Below are 22,649 nucleotides of genomic sequence, written 5' to 3'. Positions count from 1 at the left end.
CTAATTTCTCCTATCAAATTACATCATCCATGTAACCCCGCCTTCTGCACTCCTCCGAAGTATCACAGCGGATGAGTCGATTCATGAGAGGGGAATCGATAGAGCTGATTCATCGAGGAGTTTACGAATATACTATGTATTTAAAATACTGTAAATATATTTTGTCTTAGTATAGACACTCAGAGCGCTAACGATATTTAAATTAGCTGTGCTTGCTAACTGGGGCGGCTAAAATGTGTAATTTCTTCCGTTAGCGTTTGGCACAGGGAATTTCCAGGTTGTTTACAGTAAAACATAGCTAGATTATTGATATGATATGTGAATTGTGTATGTTTTTTTTTTAAAAGGCAATCTCAAACCAGGCTGTGTGGAGCACAAACCTTTGGAGTCTACTCACAATACTTATATACTTGCAATCGAGGAATCGATTCATTTTAGGTATCGACTCCCAGCCCTGGCGTTTCTTATCTGTTTACCCCGGGATAGCCTGCTTGCTATGAACATAACACAGGCATATTTGCCTTTCGTTTAATATATTTAACGTGAGAATCAAGTGAATTTTAAGGTAAGAGTGAAAATCGTACAATGCTACTACTTTTACGTGTCTTTTTCGCGTTCTCCAGAGATAGTGTGCAATAGCTGTAGTTAGCAAACCCCACTAAGCTCAGCCATTTCTCTCCTTTGGTTTAAAACCCTGTATGTGTTTTTAAAACATATTTGTTTCCTCAGTCGATTTAAACCCAGCCCAAAGATGATCGAGGATCCTGAGAGTGTCGAGACCAGGTCCAGTGGAGATCTCTGGTCTGAGATCTGCTCTAATCTTCCTGAGGCTAAGGATCAAGGACCAATTGATGAACAGTTTACAGATTCATTCCAACCTATGTCTCAAGAGACCAACAACAACCAGAACCTGACGTTCTCTTCTTCTAGCCCATGGGAGCCAATGGCAGACTCTGAAATTTACATCGCCAGTTTGGGTACTGAATTTATATTTTACTGAATAAAGCTCAAGTAATTCTGGGCTTGGTTTGGCATTTGCTCCGTTGCAGAGACTGTTCCCATTTGCCTAATGAGAGACACAGAAACAACAAATCAGGGCCATGGGCCACATAAGTCACTTTTTGGCAGACTTTTGGCCAGATCTGTTTTATGCTCTGTGGCCAAATGAGCATTTTTAACATGTGGGCCTCTTTTGGTTTAAATCCAGTTTGCCAGCCGAGGTGAATCTTTGCCAGAAGTGGCCCGCATCCAGAGAATATCAAGGAAAATCATTCAAAGTAATTTATTATTAACTTATTATTTGTAGAGAAGCTTACACCAAGACTACCTCTTTAAAATGGTGATGATAGGTACTAGAGGTATAATGTGAACAGTTCTGATTTAGCCTTCAACTCCAAGTCATTTCACTGAAACAGAACATTTAAGAATCAAACTACTGTACTCTAAATGGCTTTGTTTTGAAGTTTGAATTCCTGGAGTTTGAATTACCACTTAGTTTACGTTTACTTTACTTGGCAGAAAACCGCTTGAAGAGAATTAAAGGACAGTCAAATGAAGTCACGTCAAGAGAAATGCTCCGTTCCTTGTCACAGGCCAAGAAGGAGTGCTGGGATAGGTTTCTCCACGATGCCCAGACTTCAGAGCTATTCCAAGAAGGAGATCTAGATCAAAGGTAAGTGGAGTGACAAAATGAAACTCTAAAGTACTTCTATTCATGTTCAGCATCTAGAAATGCAGTCTATAAAGATGTACCAACCCCTTCTTGTGCAATATTGTCATTAGAAGACGCTGAGGAAAGGGTAAGTGGTCCTTGCGTACCTGTAACTGAGTAAACTTAACTAGTGACTTACCCACTTCAGCCAATGTTGCATGTACAGCGTCCTTTACTCAACCTTACTACAAGCTGTAAATAGAACCATAATTATATATTGTTGCTGTTGGGAGAAGATTTATTTGGTTATCTCCAAAACGGTCACCTTTCTCTTTACTCTTTGGCTTCAGACTAGACATCAATCAACCATAACCTTAAAGCCACCTCCTTGTTTAAACACTTTACACATGCCCTTTGTCGTTCGACTGTAGTCCATCTGTTGCTCTGCAAACTTTGTTAGCCCCTATTTACCCTGGTCATCAATGGTCAAGATCCCCACTGTTATTATTTGGGTGTTGGTTTATTCTCACCACTGCTGTGTCTGATCCACTCGTACCAGCCGAACACACGCTAACATTGTCAGTGTCACTGCAGCGCTGAGAAAGATCCAGCCCCCAAATAACACTTGCTCTTTGGTGGTACCCTTTGAGGGCCGTAACCATTGGAGAACAGGGTAAAAGGGGGGCATCTATGTATCATCTATGCACAGGAACAGGGCACTAGAATTTGTAATATATGTTCAATTCCTATATGTAAAATTCTTTTCATAATGTGCTTCTGTGTAGGCATGGGGCACATATAAAAAGAGACTACTGTTATAAACACACATCTGTAGCTGCAAGTTTTTCTGTCTCATTCTATGTTCTTCTTTTTAAAAACTGAATGTTCTCTCTTATTTGGTGTTGGCAGTGCTCTGGAGCAGCTGAAGCGCTGGCTGTCCCCTGAGCGGGTGGCCATCAGCGCAGAAGAGCTGGAGTACCTCCTTCTGCCATCACAGGGCAGCGAGAGAGTGGCTACTCAGCACTCCTCCAGCAGAGCTCATCCAGCAGAAGAGCCAGACGAGGAAGAAAGCTCCAGCCCTGAGAAATAAATTCCACATCATTCACCACCAGGACACCGTAATGACCAGCAGGCCGCTGAGACAGAATCAGAGATTGAGTACGTCCTTTAGCTCTGTGTCCCCAGTGAGCTACTGCATACGGCGACTGTTTAGCCTCCTTGAAGGACAGCACTGAATCTCTTCAGAGGAACCAATTGTTTCAATACATACAAGTTGAACTGGACTTTGAGCTTGGTTCTCAGATCCTGATATGTGTTTTAACAAAACATTTTTGACATCATGTTTACTCTATATGTCCAAACGTTTGTAGATACAGTCTCCTAACTTCAGAGGTATTAATAAAGAGTTTGCTCCCCTGCTGCAACAACAGTCTCTACAAAATGGTGGATTTATGTGTTCTATTCAGCCATTGGTAAGGTCAAGTACTGATGCTGGTTGATTAGTTCTGGATCATAGACACCACTTCAAATCATCCCAGAAATACTGGGTGGTGTTCCACCACTTCAGAGAGTGCTTTAGACTACTCTACCCAACACAGCGTTTGGCTCACATTTATCTGCTTAAATGCCTGTGTCAGTTATAACTACACACCAAAGGGAGCTAAATTCCCTAATTTGATGTCTGGACAGTTTTGGACATATGTTGTATCCAACTGCTTTGGAAGCTTGACCCTTTATTATTTAGTCCAATGTTTGTCTGAGCAACTTGAATCAATGGACTGGTTACTGGACACTCTTATCGTTGTCACTACTACTTTTGTTTCTCTAATGCACAAATGTATAAAATATGACCAATGTTCACATATGGTTCTGTATCTGATTTATTTCATATTAAGAAGAAACTCCAACCTTCCTCTAGGTCAGTGGTCCTCTAGCTGGTCCCAGCACGCAGTTCTAGCTCTGTGCTGGGAGTTAGTTTCAAGCATGAATATGGGCTGACTGGGGGCCTTGAGGACCACTGCCCTAGAGAACAACCCAGCGCTCGGTTATATAAAACAACTTGGAAAACATTAGGCCCTTGTGTTTTTCTTTTGCCCTTAACTGAGCTCCACTCTCTTCAGGAACTGATGAAAAAACATGCTGTGTAAATGTGAAAATCCCTAACAGAATCAAAACCTAAATATTTAAAATAATATTTTATGCTGAAAGAAAAATACAGTCCAGAACTAGATGTGATGCAGGTCTACAGGCCCAAAGTTGAGCCAACTGTATGCCTGGGTAGCCTCTTGGCCAAGTCTTTTTGACTACATTTTATTTTATATCTCGTTCCATGAAGTGAGTGTGTTAACAGATGCTCACGTTTTAACACTCATCCTACACTGTGTACCAATACACACTGACACGGTGAGACACTTGTGGACAACCACTCTTCACATGAGAGGCATTCTCTCATAAGAACATTAGAGAGGTGTACTGATGTTGGATTAGTTCTGGATCCGATAATCCACTCCATTCATTCATTATCTGTAAGCGCTTATCTAGTTCAGGGTCGCCGTGGGTCCAGAGCCTACCTGGAATCATTGGGCGCAAGGCGGGAATACACCCTGGAGGGGACTATTCCATTCCACCTCATCTGAAATGTGGTGAATGTTGCCTACCCAGTTCCTTATCATTCTTGGCTAGCTTAGACAAGTGGACCCAAATACGATTAAATGTATGTGTTCACAGTAGGTACAGCTAATATAGTTAAATTCTCTGAGGACAAGGGCCGTCTACAAACGTTTGGACATAGTTTGTGATAAATCTATAGACCTGCTGGTCCAATAATAGGCCATATTTTCAACCGTGTTGTTCTCTGTAATTCAGTTTAATTTGTATTCTAGGAGAAGGAAAGAAGCGACAATAAACTTTGGGTCTAATTGGGTCTTGTCTTGACATTTGTGGCGGTACAAACTGCATACAAACGCCTCTGTCTTGTCCACACACAGCCAGCAGATGTCAGTGTTGTTGAATATGTATGAGACGACGCCTGAGATTTTGGCGGGCTGACAGGCGGCTATAATTGGGCTACACATCGATCCGATGTTTTGTGTCTGAATTTACTTCTTTTCAGGGCATTTGCGGCACTAAAATGGCGAATAACACACGAATACAGTTATATGAGTGCTATTCAGTCTTTGTAGCATGGACACACTATTTAAAAACCTTCAATTTTCACACAAGTTTGCTTTTTCAAAACTACACCCATTAATGAAGCATGAGTCAACAAACGAGCCCCTTACTTCTGTGGCATAACTGAAGCCCCTGAATACTGATTATTTTTAATGCCCTTACCACCACGTTTTGCTTAGCTGTGGCTCTTTTTTTATAAAATGTGTTGAATAACAGACTCAGCATGTGTGTGTGTGTGTAAATATTCCAGAGGTTTGCTCCTCACTCACTCACTCACTCACCTCCCTGCACACTGACGTAAAGAAGAAGGTAGAGCTCCCAGTGTGGAGTCCCTCCTTCTCCCTGTCGGTGTGGACTGATGTGAAGAGTCGTTTATTGTGAAGGACTGGTTTCCCCTCAAGGGCTTTATACGGACCATTCCATTTTTCAACAGCAATATCAGTGAATAGCGTGCTTTGCAGGGGTATCATAACTGGACCTCCAGCTATCCACTGAAGATGTGACCATCTGGACAGAGAAGGTAAATATTGCCTTTTATATTTAAACATAAGCTGCACAATAAATGGAAATAACTTTCAGCTTTAATTATTGTCAACTAATGAATGTTTACCTGTGTCTAATTGATGGGATTTAATAACAGCAGCTGCAATCTCTGCTACTGAACTGAAGAGGTAAACATTCATTATAAAAATCACATATTCCCTCAGATATTTTTCTTATGTATAACCTCTTTATGACATTTATGTTGCAAAATCTTGGACCTTGTTTACTCTGTGGCACAAATACAAGATTCAACCCAAAAATGTGTGTATGAATATCTTTAAGCTTGTAGTTGCTTACATGGAAAAAGTTAAAGATTCTCATTAATTATTCAGTTTCAAAAGCTCTTAACCGCTTAGCGTTCTTTAAGAAACAAGGATTTGTGTGTGTGTGTGTGTGTGTGTGTGTGTGTATGTATGTCCAAGCTTGTTGTTCAGTATAAAATCACAGCCCTATATTCAGCAATGACTTTAATTATGCCTATGATAGGTAAGCTGAACCATTTTTAGAAATGTAATTATCTCATTATTTATTAATAAGGATTTTGTAGTAAGATGTTTTTCAAAGCCTGGGCAGCATCAATCATTTCCTTCTAACTAAAACAGTTGTAACGTATCAGCTCTGGCTGCGTCTGAAGAAAAAGACTATTCTGCCTACATTTGCAGTTATTATATGAACAAAGAAATGTTGAATTGGCAATCAACCTCTCGAATCACTGCAGCCACTTCAGTGAAAGTGGAGAGGGAAAGAAAGGATCATTGTCTTTGCTTTAGGCAGCAAAAATCTTTCAAAGAAAACTACATACTAGAAAGGTTTGAAGAGAGAGAGAGAGCGAGAGGGGAAAACAGATCAGTGCATCTTCAGGTGAGTCTTTTTCACTGTACTGGGCTATAGCAAGCTACAATATTCTCCCTCGCCTGGCTGTGATCTGTTCCACTGCAAAAAAAAAAACGGAACACAGATGATTTCACAGGCTTTGTAAGTTGGAGACTTCTTGGATACGATAGGAAGGGGCCAGTATGTCTAGTGAAGCAATCCAGCTATAGCCATTTCAGAAGGCAAAGATTACCGATTCAAACGACAGCGCCATTGACCGTTTATGGAATTTTGCAGTAGAAAGGGTTTCTTGGCACATCTAATGCACAGAAGTTTGCTGAAGAGAGGATGAAAAGCATTAAGTGTTTTCTTGAGATTCTCTATGAAACCCACTATTAAGCTGAGTAAAGGTCAAAGCAATAAAGCACACTCCATTCACAGACAGCTCTTTCAAGATGTTCACGGTGCATCAGTGAAAGAGCAAAAGATATCAAGATTAAAATCAGTGGAATGTGCCATCTTTGGGGATTTAAAAGGAGATTCTGGTGTAATTATTTCACTGAAGTTTAATCCGTCCATTCGTTTTCTTTCTGAAGCTGCTTAACAGGTCATTGGTATGTCTTTGCTTTTGAAGATGACAAGTGGCCTCGTTATTTAACACACAGATAACCCATGACCTCTCAATTTCACAGCTCTCATTAGTCTAACTGTCAGAACACAAGCTTTATTATGTGTGCTTACAATTTTTAATCTACTTATGTATGCTTATTTAAACAGGTGATAGCTGTGCGAAACATACTATGATGAACATGGACTATATCCTGAACATCACTGGGAAGAACACAACATTTGGTATACCACCACCCTCTCCCTCCTCTTCTTCCTCCTTCAGTGGATTGGATCTTCTAATGGAACTCAAACCACTCTTTGTCCCTCTGTACGCTATGCTAGTGCTAGTGGCCTGCTCTGGAAACCTCTTCTTGCTTTTCCTCATCGGAATGAACAGGAAACTCCACAGTACGACCAACTTCTTGATTGGGAACCTAGCCCTGGCCGACTTAGTGATGTGCCTGTTTTGTGTTCCTCTCACAGTGTTTTATGCCTTTGACGAGCGAGGATGGGTTTTTGGTCATTTCATGTGCCGTTTTGTCACGCTTATGCAGACTGCCACTGTCTTTGCCGCAGTCTTGTCTCTGACTGCAATCGCAGTTGACCGTTACGTCGTAGTGGCCTATCCCATTCGCCGCCGTGGAGGGCGCCATTTCTGCACTGGACTGGTGCTCAGTATATGGCTGTGTGCCTTGGCCATGTCCACCCCTGCTGCCCTCCACACTGTTTATCTGGATCTGAGCGCCACTGGTCATCACATGGCCGTCTGCGAGGAGTTCTGGCAAGGCCAAGAACTCGGTCGACTCATCTACTCTTGCTTCTTTCTGCTCCTGTCCTATTTTGTCCCTCTGGCAGCTGTGTCCATATCCTACTGTGCCATCTCTCACCACCTGCGGCATAGGGCCGCTCCAGGCTTGGTGGCCGCCATCCCCTCCAACCAGGAGAAATGGGGCCGCAAAAGGCGCAAGACCTTCCGTCTGTTGCTGGTGTCTGTGTTATGCTTTGCATTCTCCTGGCTGCCTTTACAAGTTGTCAACCTCATCCGAGACCTGGACACTGACTTCATTATCCTGAGCAAGAACCACATCAACGTGATCCAGGTTTCATGCCACTTGCTGGCCATGAGCTCAGCATGCTTCAACCCTTTTATCTATGCCTCCCTGCACGACAAATTCCTGGCCTACCTGTGTCGCCACATGTTCCGCAGAGCGAGGCACCATCAGACGCAGAGCAGCTCCACCTCCAGCCGCCTGCCCCGCCAGCAAACCAGCACAACACTAGCTGACATTCCCATGGCAGTTGGCAAGATGCTTCAAGATGGAATGTGACCTCTTTCAAGAATCTGGGATCTTATCGGTGGATCTACAAATTGCTTATTGATACCAGGGTATTTGTGTGACTCAGTTAGAAAATGAACTCGGGATTTACACCATTTAGAGCCAATGCACATCAGGTATTGGCTTTTGCACAGATACATTGGTGGGTGATGGCTCAAGAGGGAAAGATAGGCAACATAAAATGAGATAAATGTCATGTAATATACAGCATAATAAAACCACTCAATCATGAAAGACAGTGTGACCATGTTTCAGAGAAAACCATTTGATGTATTTTTACTCAAAACACTTTTCCCCAAACACAGGACTGAACCAATGTTCCAAGGCTGTAACTTTATCCATTATGTGATCTAAAGGTCATTTGTTTGATTTGCCCCAGAGAGCCACCCTTCCATAAATCCCCTTTTACAGCAGCTAAATTTGGTTTAGCAAGTAATTATTACGCCTTCCTGCCATTTGCTTGGCTGTAATGTGACATTTTCTTAAAAAGATTACCAGTGTGTTGTGGGTGGTATTTTCAGTGCTTTGGTGATACATTCTTCCGTGTGAGATCTGAGTTTCTGAGGACAAATGTCCACGGGTGTTGGTACTGAACCAAAAGAATGAACAGGGAAGCTTGCAGGACCCAACTAACAGAGCAGGTATGAGATGAGATCTTTAAGATTTCTCATCTGAAACATTTTTTATTACACACAAGAGGGTGCTTGTAAAACCTGAGAGCAAAACAGCAGCCTGATATCAACATGAAAAAAAAATATCATTATGCTGTATATGAAAAATTGAAGGTTTGATTCCCCATCAAGGCAGGAATCAAACACCAATTCTGTCTTGTGTCTTTTCCACTGCATGGTACCTACCCTTCTCAACTTGACTCGTTTTTTGGTATGTGGATCCTTTTTTCACTACAATGGCTGCCCCAAAATGTAGCCAGTAACGTCATAAAACACTGTCTCTAATGTATTCACATGTTGGTTTTGTGTTTTGGGACTGAACCCTGTTCCGCACATTAGTTCCAACAGAGTAGTGTAGTTTTTTGTTCCTTGTCGTACCGTCCAGCTCTGTCTTTTCATTGGCCACCAATCCAAGGAGTGTTTGGTTTTTTTCAAAAGAACACAGCATAATTTTACAAGCTGCCATTGCAAGCTTTTGTAGCTTGAAGATTGTACAAAGGGCCAGTTTGTGCTGGATGTCTACATTTCATTGTGTAGAGTGGCAAGTCTCTGACCAATTAGCACTTGGCATGGTTTACACCTCAGTGTTTAGCCCCTTCTCTGTTTGCTTGGAAAGTACCCAGTTCCAGGAACCAGGAGTCACATTTGCTTAATGGAAAAGAGGGAAAAAAACAGAGTCCAATAGAGTTGTGTAGATACTATGCAGTGAAAAAGAGCAATTAGCTATCAATACTCAGTCGTCCTCAACTGATGACAGGAATAAGTACAGTTCACAAATCTTACTAACAAATCTTACTAACCACTGCCCTCTAAAGGCTTTACAACACCAGTCAGAAGTTACAGGGTATTGTTTTTTTGTTGCCATACTTTTATAAATATTTTCTGTGTATTTTATGAACATATATTTTAATGGATGATGATCTGTAAACCTATTATTGTAAAAGCTATCCTTGCTGCCAGACCGAATAACTGCAACTAGCTCAGATCATTGAGAAGTCTGATTGAAGGAATATTAAATGAAGTGGTTTTCATTACATATATTTCAAGAAAAGTGAGGGAAGAATCAACAGGGCATCCCAGAGTCCCTGAAATCCTGCTGGACACAACAGTGACCTATTTTACAAGATCTGGACACAAGGGGTACATGTTGCAACATGTATGCAATCAACAGCCAAAGCTCCCAATGAATTCTCCTAAAGGAGAGCAGTAGACGTGTTCGGTGGAACATCCAGAAAGACGAGCTCTGCAAACGGTGCCACTTGTCATCTAGTAAGGAGTGTGTTCACTATGAATAATGTGCGTCTTTAAAACACACACCAGTGCTTGTCCCCTACAGGATCTGGATCTCCAGATCACCAAACCTGAAGAACCCCATGGAGATACGGTCAGAAGTTGTTCTGTAATGTAGGCGACAGTTATGTTACACAACGCAACAAGCCCACCATAATGGAGAACTTCCTGTTCCGTGGCCACTAAATCAGCCAGATATTTACCTTCTCATCAACGTCTTGCATGGAGAATACGTAAAGACCTATTTGTCCATGCAGCATTTCTCTGAAACTAGGTTATTAAGCAGGGGCTTGTCCTCCCCCTGCAATAACACACCCGCTACTCTTCTGAAAAGGCTTTAAACTGGATGCTGGGAAATTGCTGTGAACGTCTGCTACCTGTCACAAGAGTATTAATGGCAGAAGGGTCAGGTCCTAATGAGCAAGGATCAGTTGTGGATCACACACATCTCACACAACTCATCCTAAATATATTGAATGGTGCTCCATTTCCTGAGAAAGAGAGAACAGTGTTTCACTGTTCCTTAGACTTTCTAACCCTCTAGGCACTGAGCATGGTGACTTTAAGCCTTTGTATGTGTGTGTGCGCATGTGGGTAGATTTAAACTCCTGTGTCAGCCATGGGTGCACATTTAAATATGCCAAATCCCTCATTAGATTAGATGTGTACTAGACAATAATGTGTTTTATCACTTTGTAAAATTATTTTGTGCACAAGGCAATGTACATCAAGATGTGTTTATATTATGAAGGCTTTGCAAAGTCTGCTTTTTCTGACAACCATTTTACTGGCCACTCAGAAAGGTCAGTGCAGCAGTCTGCAGCTGTTGTGTGTTATTTGACTGCACATGAAATGATGCTGTTACTGCTCTGTGCTGCGTAATTGTGTTAAGTAGAGTCATCTGTTGCACCTTTTGTCTGCTTGTTGTATTCCCTGGGCTGCTTTGTACTGCTACAAACCCCACATTATTCACAGGTGACTTTCATACAAAGTGCATCATTGCTTCGCTTCCGTGCGATATATTGTATATGTAACAATGAAATCAGTCATTCGTTTTATACCAGAATCAACAGAGCACATAAATACATATATGTACCTGCACTCAGATTTCTATCTTCCCTGAAGAATTAAAAAAAGCAGTGAACATAAATAATATGAGTCATGTTTTGTAATTTCAAACTGAATACAGTTGGAGACAGTAAGTATTCACGGTTTATGACACACTGTACATTTTATAAAAACACTGTAAAAATGGGCAGTAGTGACCACCCGTTTGTAGCCTAAATTTTGTCTGTACTTTTTAACAGATAACAGTACGTCAAAAAATCAGATGCTACAAAACTATGCCTATTTCAGAAGTCATGCTGAGGGATTAGGATTTGTAAGTTATTTTCTTAACTTTAATTATAGTATATTGTTAATGTTAATCTTTTGTTTGTAAGTACTTTACAAATAAAAAATTTACATAGGAATATTCATTCATTCATTATCTGTTACCGCTTATCCAGTTCAGGGTCGTGGTGGGTCCAGAGCCTACCTGGAATCATTGGGCGAAAGGCGGGAATACACTCTGGAGGGGGCGCCAGTCCTTCACAGGGCAACACACACACACACAGTCACACATTCACTCACACCTACGGACACTTTTGAGTCGCCAATCCACCTACCAACGTGTGTTTTTGGACTGTGGGAGGAAAACGGAGCACCCGGAGGAAACCCACGCGGACACAGGGAGAACACATCAACTCCTCACAGACAGTGACCCGGAGGAAACCCACGCAGACACAGGGAGAACACACCACACTCCTCACAGTCACCCAGAGGAAACCCACGCGGACACAGGGAGAACACACCAACTCCTCACAGACAGTCACCCAGAGGAAACCCACACAGACACAGAGAGAACACAGCACACTCCTCACAGTCACCCAGAGGAAACCCACGCGGACACGGGGAGAACACACCACACTCCTCACAGTCACCCAGAGGAAACCCATGCAGACACAGGGAGAACACACCAACTCCTCACAGACAGTCACCCGAAGGAAACCCACGCAGACACAGAGAGAACACACCACACTCCTCACAGTCACCCAGAGGAAACCCACGGGGAGAACACACCACACTCCTCACAGTCACCCAGAGGAAACCCATGCAGACACAGGGAGAACACACCAACTCCTCACAGACAGTCACCCGGAGGAAACCCACGCAGACACAGAGAGAACACACCACACTCCTCACAGTCACCCAGAGGAAACCCACGGGGAGAACACACCACACTCCTCACAGTCACCCAGAGGAAACCCACGCAGACACAGGGAGAACACACCACACTCCTCACAGACAGTCACCCGAAGGAAACCCACACAAACACAGGGAGAACACACCACACTCCTCACAGTCACCCAGAGGAAACCCACGCAGACACAGAGAGAACACACCACACTCCTCACAGTCACCCAGAGGAAACCCACGCGGACACAGGGAAAACACACCACACTCCTCACAGTCACCCAGAGGAAACCCACGCAGACACAGGGAGAACACACCACACTCCTCACAGACAGTCACCCGGAGGAAACCCACGCAGACACAGGGAGATCACACCACACTCCTCACAGTCACCCAGAGGAAACCCACGCAGACACAGGGAGAACACACCACACTCCTCACAGACAGTCACCCGGAGGAAATCCACACAGACACAAGGAGAACACACCACACTCCTCACAGTCACCAAGAGGAAACCCACGCAGACACGGGGAGAACACACCACACTCCTCACAGACAGCCACCCGGAGGAAACCCACGCAGACACAGGGAGAACACACCACACTCCTCACAGACAGTCACCCGGAGGAAATCCACACAGACACAAGGAGAACACACCACACTCCTCACAGTCACCAAGAGGAAACCCACGCAGACACGGGGAGAACACACCACACTCCTCACAGACAGCCACCCAGAGGAAACCCACGCAGACACAGGGAGAACACACCACACTCCTCACAGACAGTCACCCGGAGCGGGAATCGAACCCACAACCTCCAGGCCCCTGGAGCTGTGTGACTGCGACACTACCTGCTGCAGCACCATGCCGCCACATAGGAATATATTTATATGAAAATAAAAACGTAGACATAGGCTTTGGTGTAATTTTGTGGTTTCAGTCATCTGCAGAATGTCTACCACACGCTGGAGGTTTGTGAGAAAACACTATTTCCCATCTTAATACAAAATTATGTCTTATTTGCTTAATAGAGTTTTGTACACAATAACATAACATGCTGATTTAGGACAACTTGGTGTAATAAACTTCCACTGCTTGCATTTCCACTAGCGACATTAGCTTCATAGCAACAGTGCACAACAAAAGAAGCCAGTATCACACAAAAACATTTCTCCTTGGAAAAGGATATTACAGCATTAAACTTCAATATGAACCTGATATTTCTTTTCCAAAACAGCAAAACTTTAAAACTGGATCTTTAAAATGTAGCAGTTCAATTAATGTGAGCATCTAGAAGTACAATAAAACTACACAAACACCCCGCTACGCCGAAGGAAGAAATACACAGCTAATGATAACATCGTACGGTGAGTGTTAGCTGTATCAGGGCAGAGTCTTCTCAGATCTTTAACTGGAAATTTTATATTTTCCCCAACAATCACTTTAAAGCAGAGCTGAATATGACGTGGGCACAGCTAAGGACTAATACAGGAGATCATGAGTTAAAGCAGCTACATAAGAGACTCTGAAGGCTCTGGCAGAGGAAAAACACTACAATTTATCTACAGGGAACACAGTCAGCAGACCACAACCGACAAAGAGAAAAACAGAAAATACCCAAGGGTTAGCCAATAAGCTTGAGAAACTGACAAAACAGGTATATCCGTGAAGACAGCAAAGGCTCTGTTAAAAGGCTCTGTAAGATCCAGGAGAAATGCTCCCTGTTCAAGATGAACAGCTGAAAACAGCATAGAACAGCTCATGGAAAAAAGGTCTCAAAAGCTACACCTGAGTGTGAATACAAAGCTGCAGGCGTGACTCAGCGGTTTTATGTAAGATCCCTGTAAGAATGGTAAGAGGATGAGTAATGTTACTCTTAGTCATAATTCTAGAAGTCATTAACTCTCTACTAAGGGTCTGTCAACAATGCACTCTCAAACAGTTGTTGAATGACGTGTAACTTGCAACCTTATATGAGAAGGGAAAGAAGCAAATGCAACACCAGCCTGATGTACATTCATCATCTAATTTAATGGAAATATGTAACTGTTATATTCCATCAATGGCCACTTGATTATGAATATTACAGTAGTTCACGTATTTTTTTGTCTAAGCCCCCCTTTGTGCATAGCAAGTGCTACTGTGTCTTCATATAACCTTAATTACATCTTTTTAACCCTCCCTCACACTCACACACACACACACACACACACACACATATATATATGTGGTGATGCAGCAGGTAGTGTCGCAGTCACACAGCTCCAGGGACCTGAAGGCTGTGGGTTTGATTCCCGCTCCGGGTGACTATCTGTGAGGAGTTGATGTGTTCTCCCAGTGTCCGCGTGGGTTTCCGTGTCCATAGGTGTGAGTGTGTGAGTGAGTGAGTGAATATGTGTGTGTTGCCCTGTGAAGGACTGGCGCCCCCTCCAGGGTGTTTTCCTGCCTTGTGCCCAATGATTCCAGGTAGGCTCTGGACCCACCGCGACCCTGAACTGGATAAGCGCTTACAGATAATGAATGAATGAGTGAATGAATAATGTGGAAGTGTCCAGGAACCACAGCAACTCGGCCACAAAGTGTCAGACCATGTAAAGTTACAAGCTGTGTCCCCAAGTATTGAAGCAAACGGTGCATAAAAGTTAGCAACACTGCTCACTCAACAACTGCAGAGTTCCAAACCTCCTCTGGCATTAACATCAGCATAAAAACTGTGCACCAGACAAGCACAGTATCAAGCTGAATCAGATGGAGTGCTGTAAAGCACACCCCCACTAGATTCTAGAGCACTGTAAACATGTTATTTGGAGTGATGAATCCCACTTCTTAATGAATGAGACTGGGTTTGGCAAATGCCTGGAAAACCTTACCTGGTTGACTACTGTAAAGGTTGTTGGAGAAGAGATAAAGTTACTGGGTTGTTTTACAGGGAGTTGGCCTAGGCTCCTTAGTTCCAGTGAAGGGAAAGTTTCTTAATGCTTCAGCACACAAAGACATTTTGTGACCATATAGACCTGTGCACAAAGCAAGGTCTATATGGTTGTGTGATGTTGGTGTGGAAACACTTGACCTAAACCTATTTAACACCTTTGGGATGAACTAGAATGCAGACTGTGGGCGAGGCCCTCACGTCCGACATCAGTGTCAAAATGGGCAACAACTCCCAAAGACACACTCCACAATACTGCAGAATGCCTTCCCAGAAGAGTGGAAGCTGTTATAACTGCAAAGAAGGGACCAACGTCATATTATTGCTTATGGATTTAGAAGGGGATGCTTGTGAATCTCCTGTAGGAGAAATGGCAGGGGTCCCAGTACTATCACTATATCCATCTTGGGACAAAAACAAATAACTTGTACTTACTAACAGTTTACACTGGATGTTAAACAAATAGGTCTCCTTTTTCTCAGCAAAATAAATATGAATATACACTGTAAATAGTATAGTGCCTAGTTAAACAGCTATGAAATTAAAGAGCAGATATCTGCTAAAATAAGAACATACATATGTATCCACACTTTAACAATAAACAGAGCTTAGTGAATAGAAAGAAACTGCTGAAGCACTTAATCTCTGAGAAACATGGGTATCATGGGCATGGACGGCTGCCAGTGGGACTTTATTGATTGTGTGCCTGCCAAAAGGAGCAGCAAGATAAATGAAGTGTGTAAATGAAGAAGAAACATAACAGCAAACTAAATGCCTCAAACCTCAGTGGAGAACAGTTCACCTTGTAGCAGGACTGTGATCCCAAACACACCACTAAAGCAACAGTGGACTTTTTCAGGCCTAGAAAGCATAATGTTAAAGACTGGCTAAATCTCATTAAGCATGCATTTCAATTACCCAAGACAAGTCTGCAAGCTGAAATCCCCTGAAATACGGAATGGAACATGGCTTCATTACATGCCTGGCAGAGCATTATCAGTGCAGAGGAAACACAGCGTCAACTGATGTGTATGGGTCTCAGGTTCAAAGCAAACTGTTCTCAGGCTTTGTACCCATGTACTAAACATGACCGTTTTATTTAAGGTGTTTTTTCCCAATTAACTTTGGCCCCTGAATTGGAAAGACTGATGTAAGTGTGGTTATATGGTTGACTGCTCCAAAATTGAACCTGACATTCTGCAAAAATAAAGCAGTATGTGGCTTGGACGCAGTGTTATGAAAAGAATTGTAAACTTTACATATGTTGAGGTTAGGGACCAACTTTAAATTCAGCTGATATATAAAATGTGCACTTTGGTCAATACATTTGATTAAAAAACATCTGATTTATAAAAAATAAGTCAAATGCACTGTAATACAACAGGTAGTGGTGTGGCGGTTCATATACATTAGGGACTTGGATATAATCCTCGCACTGGGTCACTGCCTGTGAGGAGTGGGGTGTGTTCTCCCTGTGTCTGTGTGGGTTTCCTCCAGGTGCTCTGGTTTTCTCCCACAGTCCAAAAAATACATTGGTGAATGGACTGGCTCTGTGATATTGTCCACAGGTGTGAGTGGGTGAGTGTGTGTGAAATTGTCCACAGGTGTGAGTGTGCGAGTGATTGGGTGAGTGTGTGTAAAATTGTCCACAGGTGTGAGTGAGTGAGTAAGTGTGTGTGAAATTGTCCACAGCTGTGAGTGTGAGTGACTGGGTGAGTGTGTGTGAAATTGTCCACAGGTGTGAGTGTGCGAGTGACTGGGTGAGTGTGTGTGAAACTGTCCACAGCTGTGAGTGTGTGAGTGACTGGGTGAGTGTGTGAAACTGAGAGAAGACTGTAGACACCAGTACATCAGGATTTTTTTCAAATGTATTAATATAAAAGTGTGTCCCTCTTTACTGCCGTAACACCCTTTTCTTATATGTGAAAGCTTTACTGTGGATATTGTAACATTGCTGTGACAATTTATTTGCATTCAGCCACAAAAGCCTCAGCAGGTCTGAGGACACACAAGGGCTCATTCCATCACTTCAGAGGATGTAGCTCCACAGCTTAGTGCTGGGGGCAGATTAATAACCCTCTAGCCGGCGCTTTGCATCAGACAAGGTGATTACAGGCCTGTGTGTAGCTGCTCTGAAGCATCCCACTCTACCCTTCTGTGCTTTTCTATGGGGATTATACAAGCTGGGTGTACACAGCTGATAATCAAGAGGCACAAATATTTATGGCTACTTCTACACAGTAGCACAACAGGTAGGTCCGCCAGGGACCCGGAGTTGTGGGTTCCTGGGGTGGTGTGTTCGCCCTGTATCCATGTGGGTTTCCTCCTGATGATTTAGTGTCCTCCCACAGCCTTGAAACACACTTTCTTTGAAGGGTTGGCACAATAGTGTCAAGAGGTGTAAGTGTGTGAGAGACAGGGTGAGTGTGTGATGCCCTGTAAAAGACTGGTGCTCTATGACAATGTAAATATTATAGCGCTGAAAAAAACCCACAAAAACAACAGCCAAAAAACACTGAACCAAAGCTCATTCACTCATTCATTGTCTGTAAGTGCTTATCCAGTTCAGGGTCGCGGTGGGTCCGGAGTCTAGGCGCAAGGCAGGAACACATCCTGGAGGGGGCGCCAGTCCTTCAGAGGGCGTCACACATTCACTCACACCTCTGGACACTTTTGAGTCACCAATTCACCTACCAACGTGTGTTCTTGGACTGTGGGAAGAAACCGGAGCACCCGGAAGAAAACCCACGCGGACACAGGGAGAACACACCAACTCCTAAACCAAGCTGAAGTAATTTAATATCCTTAGAGCTATTGCTTCATATCGCTATCCTATCTTTTCTTTGATCAGTTTATATCAGAAAAAAGCCATTTCTCCAGGGAGATGTTAATGCTTATAGATAATGTTTTAGGCGTAATGCTTCTAGCCTTAAAATCATGCCTCAGGCTGTGTTGTGGTAAGAGCCTAATAAACTGGAAGCGCTGCGGCAGCTGCTGCTGAAACCCTGCGTAAATAAACGTTGGCCTTGGGCTTTTAATAACACTTACGATGGCATAAGAGAATCAACCGGATAATGCTATGCATTGCTTCATTATACATAATAAAGATAATGATACACAACAGAGATCTACGCAGTGAATGATCACATAAGACTTACATCTACGTCCCATAGGAATTCGCCAACAGCATCTGCCAAGTGCACAATATCTGCCAAATCAGTGAGCGATTACCAGAGAAATTAAAACACAATCAGCCAGGTGTCTCATAAGATATTCATAGCATTCACTCACTGCTGTCATTGAAGTGTACTTTCTTGATCATGTATACTTAAACTTGCCGTAGTGTCTTAATGTTCCAGTACCTGGCATTTCCATTCCCGCTTTATAAAACGTTTGCTTTTCATTACCATCTGTGAGGGCTGAAAAGGCACCCGACTCCTCACCTCAAGTTCATCTTAGATTTCAAGGCCGACTTTTGATAGAAAATGCATCAGCCTCAGATCTGAGCTCCCAACCGTGGCCTTAGAGAGCTCTCATTTCATTATCTGTGTCCTCCAAGAACATAAACCAAGAACAAACACTTAGGAAAAACAGAAGAGGCCAATCAATGGACCCCATGCTTTTTGTAGCTCGAGTGGCAGCACACGGCTTTAAAATCACTCACTGATTGTGGGCTGTTGCCTTTTTTAAAATGGAATGCACCTCATGAAACTCGCTATTAACTAACAATTAGCCATGTGAGTTCTACATAGCATCGCTCACCATTTAAAACGTATCCCAAATTATCGTCAATTTTTTGTTTACTACATCATTTTACTACATATAGGTTGTTTTTTTTTTAGTGGACAGCGACTATGTGGTTTTCATAGTTTTCACAGCATTCAATCACTTCATTCATTCGTCCTGATCAGAGTCACGGTGGGTACAGAACTCTATACGGCTTCCCGTCTTCATTTTGTAATGATTTAGATATACTTGCATGACCACACTGCTGTTGAAGCAGATCATATTCCACACAATGTAAAAAAGTGCATATTTAAATCAACTCCTAGAGAAGTGTTACAGTGCAGCGCATACCAGCAGGCAATCCAAACCAATAACCACTTCCAGAGCACCAGTGGTCCTTTGTAAGAGAGGTGCTTTACATCAATGCCATCACTTGCAGCATGAAAGGACTGCAGATTGCTTCCTGGATTCTCATATATTAGGCACTACACCACACAGGACTTGAAATCATTAAACCAGGAGGGGGCCAGTGAAGCCAATCAATGCCCATGTACCCGTCACATTGTCCCCAAGCTACTACTTACTTTATTATAATAATTTTTCACGTATTCCCCTGTGTTTATAGAACAGTACAGGTTTGTGTGGTCTGTTATACATTGTGTATTCCCATGTTCCAAACATTATAAGACCGCACTATAAGAAAGTTCTACTATGCCATATTTACAACATTCTACAGAAGGAAAACGAACACAGGCAAAGTGACACACACAATGAAGAGGTGCTGTTTACACATAGTTTGGTGGCTACAGAAATCACCAGATTCAGACGGTTCACTGCAGCCTTAAACAACTTCAATGCGCTTGATTGGGAAGATGGTCTTTTCACAAATAACCAGTTTGTTCAACTGACTGATTTATTCTAGGCTGAAGGGAGGCTGCATTGTGATTTGTGTTTAAACAGGGCACAGGAAGACAGTAGTTGCTTGTGGCTGTGCTGCTTCTGGTTCATCTAGGCCTGGGGGTGCTGCCCTTGGTCTGATGTCTGTCTAATCTACTGTAGCTTTCTTGTTTCTTTAATAACGTTTTCTAATATGTCTATTTCCTATTCTCAGTGTAGGTTTCTTCTATCCAGCTCCACGTCCTTTCAGACCCAGAGTGTTGAGCTGTTTTCTACAGGGGTTGGACAATGAAAGTGAAACACCTGGTTTTAGACCACAATAACTTAGTATGGTGTAGGGCCTCCTTTTGTGGCCAATACAGCGTCAGTTTGTCTTGGGAATGACATACACAAGTCCTGCACAGTGTTCAGAGGGATTTTAAGCCATTCTTCTTGCAGGACAGTGGCCAGGTCTCTACGTGATGCTGGTGGAGGAAAACGTTTCCTGACTCGCTCCTACAAAACACCCCAAAGTGGCTCAATAATATTTAGATCTGGTGACTGTGCAGGCCATGGGAGATGTTCAACTTCACTTTCATGTTCATCAAACCAGTCTTTCACCAGTGTTGCTGTGTGTATTGGTGCATTGTCATCCTGATACACGGCACCGCCTTCAGGACACAATGTTTGAACCATTGGATGCACATGGTCTTACTGCTGCAATGTACAATTAATGAAGATTGGCCACCAGGCTGCTCCAATTTAGCCATGAAACCTCCCACACTACAATGACAGGTGTTTCAGTTTCATTGTCTAACCCCTGTACAGTGACAAAAAACAGCTGTGAAATGAGTGTGGTGCTTGATTTTCTACGTTCTGTCAAAGATTAAATCTTCAAGCTTGGCTTTCCAAAACTTGGCAGTCTTCCCAGGTCTTTATTTCTTATTTGGACCCTAACTCTAAGCATAGCCCTTTTTTTTCTTTTATGAATTATCCTATATATAATGTCTTTGGAACAGAAATATGTTCTGCGATGAATAAGACGCAGTCAAAAAAAGAAAAGAAAATGGTCTCTGACTTTTGCACAGACATAAAAATGACATATTTTCCAAATACGGCAGGTTTTGAAAGCATAAGGCTATCAACGTGTTTAAATACAAAGATATGCATGGTCCAACCATAACCACCTTGTTTCTACACTCACCCTTCAGCTTCACAGCTCCACTGACCATACAGGTTCATTTTCCACCCATTGTTCTGCATACTGTGTTTGCCCTCTTTCTCCATGTGCTTCAATGATCAGGACCCCCACAGGACTCTCCGTCAACTTGTGGCTGAGACCAACCTATGAATGACTAGAAGGCGACCAATACAATGTGAGCAGCAGACCCAACAAAGTAGGTGTGTCTAACAGAGTGAGAGTACAGTAAAGGTTTAAACACTCCAGCACTGGTGTGAAGGATCCCCTCGTCTCAATTCAGCACACACTAACACACCATCACTGCAGCGCTGAGAATGATCCGCCACCCGAATAATACCTGCTCTGTAGTGGACCTGTGGGGGGTCCTAAATACAGGGCTTTTAAAAGTATGCAGAGCAACAGATGAGCTATGTCTGTAAATATGGACACACAAAGTGCACCTATTTGATCACTGGAGCTGTTAAAATGCACAGTGAGTGTAGAATCAAGGAGGTAATATGAATGTAATGGTTGGACGGTGTATACCTCCCTGTTTGTGACATTAATGCTTGAAATAATCCGTCTCATTCCTAAAATGAGAAAAATGCATCAGATGACCTTTGATGACTGGCAACACAGACTAAAGGAAGGAATTCTCATTTCAGAAGGTTGGGTGAATATTTATTTTGAACCCGGCTATTTCACAGCATTCAAATTGCTGCCAAAGTCTGAGAGAAAAGAGGAGAGGAAAAATAATGTGGCTCTAATTACAAGAAAATGCTCTCGCGGGCTTTTTGTGATATCTGCCTTGCGCCTTCTTAAAAGGATGAAAAGTAAATTGGGATGTGAGTGCGGATGAGTATGGGGCTCAGAAGAGAGAGCGAGAGAGAGATAGATGCTGGCCAGCTAAAGGGCATCTATTATAGCCCAGACTAAGTGCTCTCGCGCTCCCTTTCTCCTTCCTCCCCCAGCCTGCTGTCCACAGAGCCACTTCACAATACACATGCAGCTGGCGCTTCACATCCCGACACCACTCCACTCACATGGAAAGCAATGCCACACTCACGTTCTGCATGAGTTTAAAGATCAGGAGCCTGGGGCTTACACACTGTCAGTTAGAGTCTGCTCTGTGGTCTGTGGCTGAAAAGTAGAAAGCAGTGTTTATTATTTGTATTTATTTATTTTTTACATTAAAGTATATTTCCCATAAGATGAAGAACTGATTTTTAGTCCCTAAAGGAACCAACTGATACTCCACAGAGTGTGCCCTCCACACAGGGACCTCTCTGTTCTCCTTATTACATGTCAGCGAAAAAACACAATTATTTTGAAGCTGTAATTTTAAGGTGAAAATACTACCTAGTGTAACTTTAATACTCATCAAAAACTCATCTATCTATTATGATATAGTCACATTCATTCATTCATTATCTGTAAGCGCTTATCCAGTTCAGGGTCGCGGTGGGTCCAGAGCCTACCTGGAATCATTGGGCACAAGGCAGGAATACACCCTGGAGGGGGCGCCAGTCCTTCACAGGGCAACACAGACACACACACACTCACATCTACGGACACTTTTGAGTCACCAATCCACATACCAACGTGTGTTTTTGGACT

General features: G+C 42.9%; 3 protein-coding genes across 4 annotated transcripts in view; 2 read left to right on the top strand and 1 right to left on the bottom strand.

Annotated features, from left to right (window-relative positions):
• The first annotated feature begins 420 nt into the window (after window positions 1–420).
• ccdc32 (coiled-coil domain containing 32) lies at window positions 421–3,878 on the top strand. The gene is made up of 4 exons (XM_066684129.1): window positions 421–565; window positions 730–977; window positions 1,519–1,672; window positions 2,561–3,878. Exons 2-4 carry the CDS (start codon window positions 752–754, stop codon window positions 2,739–2,741), a joined length of 561 nt encoding a protein of 186 aa, XP_066540226.1. The 5' UTR covers window positions 421–565; window positions 730–751; the 3' UTR covers window positions 2,742–3,878.
• Window positions 3,879–5,191: 1,313 nt separating this feature from the next.
• bahd1 (bromo adjacent homology domain containing 1) overlaps window positions 5,192–22,649 on the bottom strand; it is a 108,490-nt gene continuing 91,032 nt past the window's right edge. Inside the window, exon 8 of one of the 2 annotated variants that reach the window (XM_066673898.1) lies at window positions 5,192–5,329. The gene's annotated coding sequence lies outside the window, so the exon portion shown is untranslated. The remainder of the gene's footprint in view (window positions 5,330–22,649) is intronic. The other variant, XR_010803636.1, reaches the window with a different exon arrangement.
• prlh2r (prolactin releasing hormone 2 receptor) lies at window positions 5,263–8,115 on the top strand. Its single transcript, XM_066673910.1, has 2 exons — window positions 5,263–5,342; window positions 6,956–8,115. The coding sequence occupies exon 2, from the start codon at window positions 6,979–6,981 to the stop codon at window positions 8,113–8,115; it is 1,137 nt and encodes a 378-aa protein (XP_066530007.1). The 5' UTR covers window positions 5,263–5,342; window positions 6,956–6,978.

Source organism: Hoplias malabaricus, chromosome 1, assembly GCF_029633855.1.
Source record: "Hoplias malabaricus isolate fHopMal1 chromosome 1, fHopMal1.hap1, whole genome shotgun sequence".
NCBI lineage: Eukaryota > Metazoa > Chordata > Actinopteri > Characiformes > Erythrinidae > Hoplias > Hoplias malabaricus.
The sequence above is the reverse complement of the archived record's forward strand: the minus strand, read 5'-3'. Positions and strand labels throughout refer to the sequence as shown.